The 11,786-nt window shown below is 38.6% G+C and overlaps 1 protein-coding gene across 1 annotated transcript in view; it reads right to left on the reverse strand.

Annotated features, from left to right (window-relative positions):
• Positions 1-9,644: 9,644 nt before the first annotated feature.
• The window catches only part of GPC5 (glypican 5), an 807,080-nt gene continuing 804,938 nt past the window's right edge, over positions 9,645-11,786 (reverse strand). The window contains exon 7 of the mRNA XM_019471856.1: positions 9,645-9,802. Within this exon, the coding sequence (XP_019327401.1) occupies positions 9,645-9,802 (158 nt within the window). The remainder of the gene's footprint in view (positions 9,803-11,786) is intronic.

An 11,786-nucleotide genomic window follows, 5' to 3' on the forward strand; every position in this document is an offset into this window, starting at 1 on the left:
AACTAACTCAGTTGCCCTCTGGCCTAGAACTCTCCAAGGCCATGTTTGGCTAGACAGGCCTGTGCTGCCTTCACCTCTGCTTGCTCCCACGGCAACTTCTCTACTTGTCTCTTCCAGCGTGTCGTGGTTTAACCTCAGCCGGCAACTGAGCACCACACAGCCGCTTGCTCACTCCCCCCGTCCCGGTGGGATGGGGGAGAGAATCGGAAGGGTAAAAGGGAGAAAACTCGTGGGTTGAGATAAAGACAGTTTAATAGGTAAAGCAAAAGCCACGCACGCAAGCAAAGCAAAACAAGGAATTCATTCACTCCTTCCCATCGGCAGGCAGGTGTTCAGCCATCTCCAGGAAAGCAGGGCTCCATCACGCGTAACGGTTACTTGGGAAAACAAACGCCATCACTCCAAATGTCTCCCCCCTTCCTCCTTCTTCCCCCCGCTTTATATGCTGAGCATGACATCACATGGTATGGAATGTCCCTTGGGCCAGTTTGGGTCAGCTGTCCTGGCTGTGCCCCCTCCCAGCTTCTTGTGCACCCCCAGCCTTCTCAGTTGGTAGAGCATGGGAAGCTGAAAAGTCCTTGACTAGTGTAAGCACTGCTTATACCAGCAACTAAAACATCGGTGTGTTATCAACATTGTTCTCATCCTAAATCCAAAACACAGCACTGTACCAGCTACTAGGAAGGAAATTAACTCTATCCCTGCCGAAACCAGGACACAGTGCTGCTCAGCCCTCTCAGTACTGTGCATGCTCCATTCTTTTAGAAAGGGTTAACTGACCTACAGGCTTTATTCACCAAAAATGGTGTCTCTCCCTGGCTTTCTCCCCAAAATTAAAAAGAAATAAACACTCCCATAACTCTTTTTACTCAGTTTCAAGGCTACAGGTTACATAGTTTTAGCAAAGAGGCCCTTCACATCATGCCCATTGAGTGCTACTGTAGAAGTAGAAGACTAGACAGTAGATCCAGTTGCTGCCTGAATATCAGGTGTTGTAGAAGACCAGTCCTGCTAGGGTAAGTACCCAAATTCCCTGTGTGGCTAATGAAGAGAGGTAACACTTTAGAAGTTTTTTTTCTTCTGGAAGGAGAAGCTGGAAGGAATTAGCTGGATTGAATCCCATGCTAAAAGTGAAATTTATCTCTTTTAACTTCACATATTAAATATTAGGTATCCTTGACCTAATCTCTTCATTGCCAGAAGAGACCTATATGACCCTAGATACCTTTCTCAGGATGAGAGGAATCACTCTTTCAAGGTACTCCATTAATCCTGAGGGCTCAGTTCAGCTGGCCACACAGAGGCTGTTTTTACCTTTTGAGATGGCCTAAGGCATCTGCCAGGAGCTGGCAGAAACAACATGGGACACAGCTGAGAAGGCCACTGCCTCTCTGCAGCAACAGAAAAGGGCAGGTGTCTCAGACCGTCCTGGTGTAACTGCATAGCCTTGTAACATGGCATTGCCATGGTTAGTAACTGGCTATCAGCTTTGTATTGAGTTTTCAAGTCCTCCAGACTGATGCTCATCAGACTTACTGTCTGAATTTTTCTTTACTTGCTTGCAGCCTTGTTTTGCTTGGTTTAGCTGTGACAGTAGGTTTTTTTGTAATTGACCAGGTGGCTATGGCAAATTTGTTTTACTTTCGTTTATCTTTGCATGAGACAACCATAGTTTTATACAGACAGCAGTAACAAGCAGTTTTTCTATGTAGAATGAGATATTTATGACTTTAACACAATGATATAATGTAGAGAAATACAGGCTTAGTGCAATAGCGGAGTCCTTGAGAAATGCAGACACAGGGTGTGGTGTAGAGGAGCACAGGTGTGGGATGGTAAAGGACAGGGCACAGGGTTGGTACTGGGGACCCCGTGGCTATAAACAACTGACCCGTGGTCAGTTAAAAAAATGCAGACCTGGAGTGGGACAAAACTGGTTTTAAGGGTAACAAAGAGAACCAAGAGGTGGTATCTAACATATGTAAATGGCACCATATATAGTAAATTCAAATGTAATCTGGAGCAACAGATGAATGAAGGAGGAGCAAAGGTATAAAAGTGTGTTGGTGAACGTATAAAAATGACATAAAGTGAATCCTGAGGTGAGGAAGAATAAACCATCAACATCATATTCCTCCCTTTGAAGGACCCCGGATGTTGATGACCCAACATAATCCCTCTCCTGCAGTCTGAAACTACCAGTTTTAAGACCCAGACAAACAGTGGAAGGCTGAGCATAAAACTATGAAAAAGAGATAGAAATTACGTAGTTTATGTATTACAATTTATTTGTATTATTACTCTTATTGAGGCTTTTTCTGTGTAGAAATATTCTAACCAGGTAACTATGCTTTCTTTCTTTTTCTGTAGTAATTAGATCTAGGCTAATAATGATTCTTGAATTAGATTGTTAAGATTTTAATTATACTAACAGTAAATTCTTGGCTTTATATGTATGGTACATTTCCTCTGTCCATAAACAAAACTTTAAGTGTAAAACTAGGCCGCTATGTTTCAGCAACTGGACTAGTCCAGAGCGCAGAAAAGTGTGAGTCAGTGAGAGTTTAAATTCTAGATGCATGAGTTTAAACTACTTTTCCCCTCTGCCTAAAGAAACAGATAGGTCTAAAGCAATTTTGCTTTATGCTGTTTATTTTAATCAGTGGGTTTGTGGTGTTTCCTAGGATTTGAAATTGCGTGGATACTTACAGTCTTCCATAAGGCTGATCTTTTGTGGTTTTTATTTATAGAATGCCGTAACTAATGTGATACAGTTTAGAAACCTTTTTGCTTATCAAAAGTATATCTCAACAATTCTCATAGAAATTCCATTGTCAACAGCTGTCCTTGGTCTTAGTGGTTTTCTAAAGTGTTATAGAGTAACAGGACCTTCAGGGCAAAAGATTGAAATCAAAGAAATTAAGACAGTATTTCAAAATACTTGTTTTAACCAGGTATTAGTATGCAAGTCTACTTACATATTTGAACACAAGTAGTTTCCTCTTACCCTTGCTGTTTAGATTACTAAAATGCTGAAAATTTTATCATCAAGTCACATATTTCATAGGAAAATACATTACTTTTTCCTTAGAGGAAAGTAAGAGTTCACAATATAAATTTTTATTTGTTAACTTAATTTTTTATTTGTCATGGTATACATATAACAAGTATAGAGCAGTGAAATACAAATTGCGTATGTAATGTTGTGATGCCTTTCTGAAAACAATCTTACTGTATTAAATGTATCAGTTCAGTTTTGCATGTAGATAATACAAAGTCAAGCTATGCTTGCAGTTATATCCATGGAATTCAGTAGTATCACAAATGTCTAAAAGAAGAACCTGGCCCATGCACTAATTACCAGTCCTACCAATGATCTGAAATTACAAATACAGTGTTTTTTATAGCTTACTAAAGATATACATGACAAGCAACATTTATTATTCAGGATCATGTTGCTTTTTACCTTTTTGAAGGCCTGGTATACCATATTTTGTTTTGCTTGATAAACCTCTGATCTTCTTAAAAATAAAAGTTGAAAGACAAGGATTTCATGAACATCTCTGTCTGCCAAAAAGCAGGAATGTGAACAGACATGAAAAATATTTAAAACAGCCAGCACAAAGGTGTTAGCTATATATATAAATAAAGTAAACTAACAGTAAACAGAAAAGCACATTCTCCTACTATGCAACACCAATCCCCTACAGACATAGCTATAGGGGACAAAGAAAGAGAAATGGCTCAGGGTAAGGTACACTGATGTATGTATTGGGCAGTATGTTTTTGCCCATTGGCAAGAGATCTGTTCTAGTCTTCTATGCGTGGCATGTATATGAATAAAATCAGACTTTGCTATGAGTTTTTTAATGGCCATATCCTGCTTTAGATACTGAAGTATGAATCCTTGCACAAGGTGAAACTGTGAAAATTTTTTGCATTATGTGTTTACGCTATTAAAATGTTTTGTTGCACCTAACATTGTGTCCACTTGCTATAAATGTGTGACTAAACTGCCATGAGCACTATGGCCACCCTGTCCGTTGTACCAGTGCCATTGTCTGTGGAGACGCAAGATGAACTGGATCAAGGAGATCCTTTGGGTCAGAAATACCCCGACCAGTTTCACTGCATGGTCCTGTAAACTCTTGTACCAGCACAAATGGGAGAGAGAGTGACACTGAAAGAAGCAGGAAAAACAAAAACTGCCACTGAGAAAAACCTCCATGTGACTTAAATTCAAGAGACTAACAATTGATTTAGACTGCCTGACAAACCTGGAGACACTTAGTCGTGACACCTAAATTAGGCATGCACAGCAGGTGATCTTAGCACAGTCCTCTGCACTGTAAGGGGTGATGAGATGCATTGACCGAGTCCTCCCAACCACGGAAGCTCAGCATGTTATTCCTCTTCAATGTGAGCTGGTAAAAGAGCTTCATGGGGTACCAGGTATATTGTCTCTAGCATTTCACATTTACAAGTTCCAAAATAAAGTAAAAGAGAAAGTTTCCAACTGCCAGACATGCAAATTTTGACTGGCAAAATCTGTCAAGCCAGATTTTTTGTTCATATATCACCAGAAAGAATTAGGAGTTAGAACTTTATTAATAAACTTGCTAAGATTTGCAAGAGGAGAATCTGGGTTTTACTAGAGCTACATTAGCTTTTTAGTCTAATGTAGTTAGAAACAACTTTTATTTTATTCCTATTATAATCAGTTGTGACTCAGAGCACACAGAAAAAAGCATCATTTGCTGAATAAGATTCCTGTTTACATAATTATTTCAGAGTAGAATTGAACTTAAAAAAACCCTAAGCAGAGATAGCTTCAACCAGTTATTTTAATTCATGCTCCTGAGAAGATTCTATGGAAATATTAATGTTAATCTGAAATCTTCGATAGCTTAATCTAAACCCTGTTATAATCTGAACAAGAATATTATCTTAGTAAACATATAAAAATACAGGTATAGAGAAATAAATGATGTATATGTGTATCTGTCTATCTATAGAAAGAGAAAGACAAAGATAACCTGTTACATGGCTATAGTTGTGCTTCATCTTTTATTAGTTATGAAAGGAACAATGATATCTGCTTCTGAAGGAAATAAGTGTTTTTTGTTCTCTTTCACTGGCTACACTTGGGAAAGCTGTCATCTTGAAATATCTATTTAAAGTGCTAGGACATTAGTTATGAGAACAAGTACTTCAGTACTTTTTTCCCAGGAGGTACAGATGCATTTAAACATACAGGTACATCTAAAGAAAATAAAAATGGACATTCAAGAAGAATAGCTTGATCTTACCAGATAAAAATATTCTGGATTTTTGAAATGTTGTATTTTTTAGAATTATTCTTTTTCTGAAATAGTTTTACAAGTAACTACACTGTCCTCTAAGAAATTATTCCCTACAAAGCTCTCTCACCTGATGGTTGTGGCTTTTTTTTAAAAGTACTGAGACCAGTTACGTAACTTTAATAGTAATATCTATTGCAATTTTAGTATAAACAGCATTTGAATGAGTCTGAAAAATAGTACACATTGAGCACAGCATTCCTTCTTTAAACCGTATCAGCTATAATACATGAAAAGTTTATTTAAAAGAAAGCAAAACAAAACAAAAATCTCATTCACCAAAGGATTTGGGAGATACGGAGAAGTTTTAGACTGTTAAAATGTCTGAGTGAAAGTACTCAGAGCAACCAAGACCTAGGTGCCATTTCTCAGGTCATCTGGGAAGCTCAGTGGCAGCCCTGTGCTGCCTGTATGATCTGCTGTTGGGAAAAGACTCTGCATCCCAAGGCAATCCAGAGTGGCTCACATACATACTGCATATGGTCCACCATTTTATGTGGATACGGATGTTTTTACACTGTATAGTCATGATCTCCAGTTTAGCCTTTTTTTCTTTTTATCCTCCTGGCTTCTCTAACATACTCTGCATTTTTCTGCTCAGTGCTATTCCTCATTTCATTGTTGGCTTTAACACAGGCAACATTGCAGGTTTTTTTCTTTTCCAGTTGCCAAACTTGGAGCTACACTTCAACATCATGCTATGTTCCCACAGTTTCTTGCAAGGCTACTCCCTTGCAAGGTAACCTTGAGACAGATTGCCAAACAGCCTTGGCTTCCTTCTCCTTGCTCTGAGCTATTTTAATGATTTTTTATAGTTCTTTAAGAAACAAGAATATTTCTTTGTAGCGTGGTAGATATGATGAAAGAATCATCATGCAGCCTGGAAGACGTATGAGTCTAAGCTATCATGTGGAGTGTGTGGTGATGCCTAGAGATAGATGGGACAGGAGGGTGAGTGAGGTCTCATGGCCGAGGGGCCAGTGAGGGATCTCCAGACCTGCCACTGTTGTATTCATATTGCCACTAGTTTGTTCATATGTGTCTGGGAAGGAGAGACCTAATTTTCCACTCCAGAAGGGATCTTAGAAATGACTTTGTGTAGGTGCAGTGTAGAAGATAAGGGGAACAGGCCATGAAGAACAGAGGATTAACACAGACTAGTAATTAACATATACCTGAAGAGGCCTTAGGAGCTAATTACTACTATTATTTGAAAATGGGGCTTGTGTTTCCAAGGTGCTATAGAATAAACTGTTATCTCCTTGACTACCTGGTGCCATCAGTAAGGTCTTGAACAACACACGAAAGTGAGGAATGGAAAAAAAGTGCTTCAGGATATAAATAACATTCTAAGTAATGAGTACTGGTAGATTTTTTTTCTCCATTTCTGAAACTCTTATTCAAAGCTTTATTCCATTTTCCTTGAAGTGACTGACACTGGTCATTCATTGTTAAAAAAAATTGTTGCCGGACTAGATTGATTACTGGTTTGAGCTGGCATGAAAAAGGAAAAGAATGAAATCAGATTTTCTTTCCCTGAATTACCAATGTCATAATTTCAGTGTATGCTGAGACAAGACAAATGAATTTGAAAGACTGGTTTACAAAACCTGCAAAAGAAAAAAGAGGTCAAATACAATTTACACACTGGCACACATGTCTATTAATGATGTTTATCTGGGCATGGAATTGCTCTTAGTAATGTTCACTTGCTTTTCTAAATTTTATATCTGTTTACCTGTATATTATACTGTGTGCACTAATGACTAATGCATGCATTTGGGAATAAAAATATTTACATATGTTTCTTTATATTAGTATCATATAAAATTAACTGTTTTACAGTCTAGGAAGAGTTCTAGGTACAGTATGAGTGCATACAATACTGTACCATTTATTTTTTTCTCTTGTAAAGGACTGTAAAGGAGAAGTAGCTACAAAATAGCCTTAAATACTTTCTGGTTAAAATGACATGGGAATTAGTCATGGCAGGATAATCAAATCTTATAACAGTAATACATAATGTACCATTAGCACTGTGGAGCACTTTAGCTTGCCTCATCTTATAAAGCATAAGAACTTGAGCTGGGATTCATGTTGTGATTCAGATTTACATTCACGTGTCACCGCTTCAACTAGGTATCTAAGCTCCCGATATTACTGATGGAGACTTGGCGTATGATTCATGGGCCCACATATGCATGTCTAGATCTATTTGAGATATACAAGGATATCCCACTTAGCTACCAGCTGCCACTCTGGATGGCTCCCATTTAAGGAAGCCTCTGGAATTTCCCATAAATCCTGCATCATATATGCCAGTCCCATGAGGATGTCTTGGATACTCCAAAAAATGTTAGGTGGCACCAGACACTTACTTTTGGGCAACTGAGTTGCTTTCTTAGATGTCTGTCTTCATATGAGGTGAATAATGCACTGGGCTTCATTGACTGTGTTGACAAAGGGCTCCGGTCACTTGCCCACAGAAAAACCTGAGGGCCCTCAGAGCAGTAGCTGGACACCAGGTGGGGTTTTTTTACAGCGTCCTAACTGGCACTCATTGCTGGTATTTTAGTGATTGAGTGTTACTCTGTATTTCCACTGACTTCGGTGACAGCTTAGAGATATAGAGCACATATGGAATAGATATATAGCACATGTAAATATCTTTATGTAGACATATAGATTAAGATACCTTAATCCAACATTGAATCCTAACCTTGCTGTTATCTCTAGAAAAAATGCAGTTATATGTGTATCTGCATATACGTATACAGTATCTAATAAGTAGTTTTTCTGAACTAAGAAAAGTAATTCCTACTAAAATTAGCTGACTTTACAGTGTGCATTTTTTTCCTTTTTGGAGAAAGACAGAAGGGCAAATTCGACATTTTCTGTTTTACAGGGATCATGTCCCAGAAGGCAGGACTTTAAATACAAAACTCATAAAGTGCTGAGCAAATGTTTCATCAGTTGCTATCAGTTATATGTGGGATTGTGAATAGCAGCACAAAGTCCACATGGAGACCAGTTACTCCTGTTTTACCCCAGGGGTTGATACTGTTTGATTTCTTCATTAATGTCCTGGATGATGTAACAGAGTGCACTCTCAGCAAGTTCTCACAGAGGATACAAAAATGGGAGGAGTAGCTGATACACCAGAGAGTTGTTCTGCCATTCAGAGGGACCCTGACAGACTGAAGAAATGGCTTGACAGGAACCTCATGAAGTTCAAGAAAGGGCAATGCCAAGTCCTCCTCCTGGGGAGGAATAACCCCATGCACCGGTGCGTGCTGGTGCATGCTGGCTGGAAAGCAGCTTCACAGAGAAGGAACTGGGGGTCCTGATGGACACCAAGTTAAACATGAGCCAACAATGTGCCCTGGCAGCAAAGGCAACCAACATCCTCCTGGGCTGCATTAGGAAAAGCGTTGCCAGCAGGTCAAAGGAGGTGATTCTCCCCCTCTGCTCAGCACTGGTAAGACTGTATCTACAGTGCTGTGTCTAGGTCTGGGCTCCCAAGGACAAGAGAGACATGGACATATTGGATAGAGTCCTGCAAAGGGCCATGAAGATTTTTAAGGGACAGGAACAAGTCTTATGCAAGGAGAGGCTGAGTCAGCTGGGACAGTTTGGCCTGGAGAAAAGAAGATGCAGCGGGGATCTTACCAAAGTGTATAAATACCTGATAAGGGGAGTAAAGAAGATGGAGCCAAACTCTTCTCAGAGGTGCCCAGTGACAGGACAAGAGGCAATGAGCACAAACTGAAATACAATAAATAACATTTAAATGTAAGAAAAAACTTTTTTGCTATGAGTGTTCAAGCACTGGAACAGGTTGCCCAGAGAGGCTGTAGAGTCTCCATCCTTGGAGACATTCAAAGAGCAACTGGATTGGCCTTGGGCAGCTTGCTCTAGTTGACTCCACTTTGAGCACAGGGTTGGTCTAGATGATCTCCAGGGGCCCCTTCTGTGACTCGGTGATTCTGTGATCTCTTTTTTACAAATCGCTTTTAAGAGAAACATTAGCATAGTCAACTTATTTTTGACATAAAATATTATAAAAGGAAACAAGACTTTGCATGACTATACAGGTGTTAAATAAAAACACAGGAAAAATAATACAGAAACAACTTTGTTACTATTCAGGCCTAAGATCAGAGAGGCTGATATTATACAAGTTATCATAAATATTGCTATATCCACCAGACCCCTTATTCCAGGCTTGTGAGTGGGGATAAACAGATGACAATGAGACACATATATCAAGCCAGAGCTAAACAGTTACCAAAGACTGAGAAATAGTGTTACCAAACTAATCAGCATAAATGTCATATAATCAGACATTGTTGTACATCCTGCTCCAGTTGTGTCTAAAGTGCTGCCATCGTTGGTTTGATGGATTTGTTTTACGTCACTGAGGTTCGTCTTGTCTGGCATCCCTGCTGAGACAAATAAGAAAATATAGTATGATGCATGCTTTGTTACTACTGGCAACATGTTATAGCTAGAACAAATTTAAATATCCTCAGCACGCAGACTGTCACAGTTTGGTTTCTAATTCTCATGTTACTGCCAAATTCAAAATCCTTTATAATTGCATCTAGAAACATACACTATACTATATGGCTATTCACCGTTGAAAGTAGTTCAGAGGTCTGCCAGCTCTGAACAAAGTTGTTCTTGTAGAAAAATATCTCAGCAAACATTTGCAGACTGAAGTGAACAGTTTTGCAAGTCCCAGTAGTACCTAAAAGTCCACTGCTCACATCTTTCTTGGATTTGAAAGAAAAGGGAAATAAATTAATGTGAAATTGCTTGTGTCTGGGTCCCAATATTATTCCAAAATAATGTATACCTGATGGAAGGCATGCAGTAAAGTATACGCATTGCTATATAAAACCTCCATTTTGGCACAATTTAAACAGACTTTACAACATTGTAAGGCAAAATTGTAAAGCTAACCTTAAACAGGAACCCTTTTACTGAGTTCCTGGCTGAATATTTGTAATTTTTTGGACCAGGGTAAATATTTCTCCATCTCAAAACAGTGCTTTGTATGGAACAAGGATGTGATCACCCGTTATATTCCCTCTGCCTGGTTAAACAATCAGAAACAGAACGTCTTGGAGACACATTCAGATTTGGTAGCATTGTGAGCTGCTTGTATTTGCTATGCATACTTCTAGACTAACTGTCTTATCCCATATAATAACTTATGGCATGCCACTATCAATCAAAATTAACAAGTCTAAATTCAGTGTTATTACATGCAACAAATATTGACATTGTAATTACACTGAGACTGAAAAAGGCTTCATACAAAGCAAAGTCAATATTTATATAATTAGGTCAATACATATATAATTCAGAAGGTAAACTACTGTTGGAACAGCAGCATTAGAAAGAAGCTCAGCTCTACTGAGCTGACATATTGATTTTACAGTCTGAGTTTCTGCATTATTATTCATTGTTTAGGTACTTCTTTCCTCTCTGTATCATTAAGAAAGATGAATAAACTAGTGATTTTTTTTTTTTAATTATTATTCAAAGGGCCTGTGATGAAGTATAAATATTTTAGTCATGGTGTTATCCTCTTTGTTAAGTTGTTTTAACAGACGCTACAGAGAATCCTCCTTTTTAAAAGGAACAACTTTTTTGGTGCTTATGTTTAAATTACTCTTCTCTAAAAGCAACTTCAAAGCTGATCTTTGTGAACTTGCTGTATGTACTCAAATCTCCTTCCTGTAGCTTTGAAAAAATGCATTAAGGGAAGAGTCAGCTAAAGTCAATCATGTTGTCTGAAAAACCTGCTAGAATGAATTTGTCTTCTTTGCTGCTGTACTTAGACAGCAGAATATACTGCTATTTTGTGTGGATTTATCGATCCAGTGCTCTTGCCTGGAATTTGTGAAAATTAGCTCTATGAGTACAATGCAAGTGGACATACAAGGAGGAAGAGTGACAATAGATGTTGAGAAGGAGGGAATACGACTACTCCTTATCATGCACATTCAGGAACCTGTCTAGAAAAAGATCAGTCACTCAACACTTCACAGAATGGATGTTTGGTGGATCATCAAAGAGGATATATCAAGGTGTTTTTTTCAGGGAAGTTTTGTAAGTAGAAAAACAACAAAAAAATGGTTTGGGTCATTTCTCCAGAGCATTAGTGAGGTTTTCCCGTATTTAAAAAGATGAATTTCAACAGACAGTGAAAAACTCAACTCTCACCTATAGAATCATAGAATCATTTAGGTTGGAAAAGACCCTTAAGATCATCAAGTCCAACCCCAAACCTAACACTGCCAAGTCCACCACTAAACCGTGTCCCTAAGCACCACATCTACACGTCTTTTGAATACTTCCAGGGATGGGGACTCCACCACTTCCCTGGGCAGCCTGTTCCAATGTTTCACCACTCTT

The sequence above is a fragment of the Aptenodytes forsteri genome, unplaced genomic scaffold (assembly GCF_000699145.1).
Source record: "Aptenodytes forsteri isolate BGI_AS27 unplaced genomic scaffold, ASM69914v1 Scaffold32, whole genome shotgun sequence".
Classification (NCBI taxonomy): domain Eukaryota; kingdom Metazoa; phylum Chordata; class Aves; order Sphenisciformes; family Spheniscidae; genus Aptenodytes; species Aptenodytes forsteri.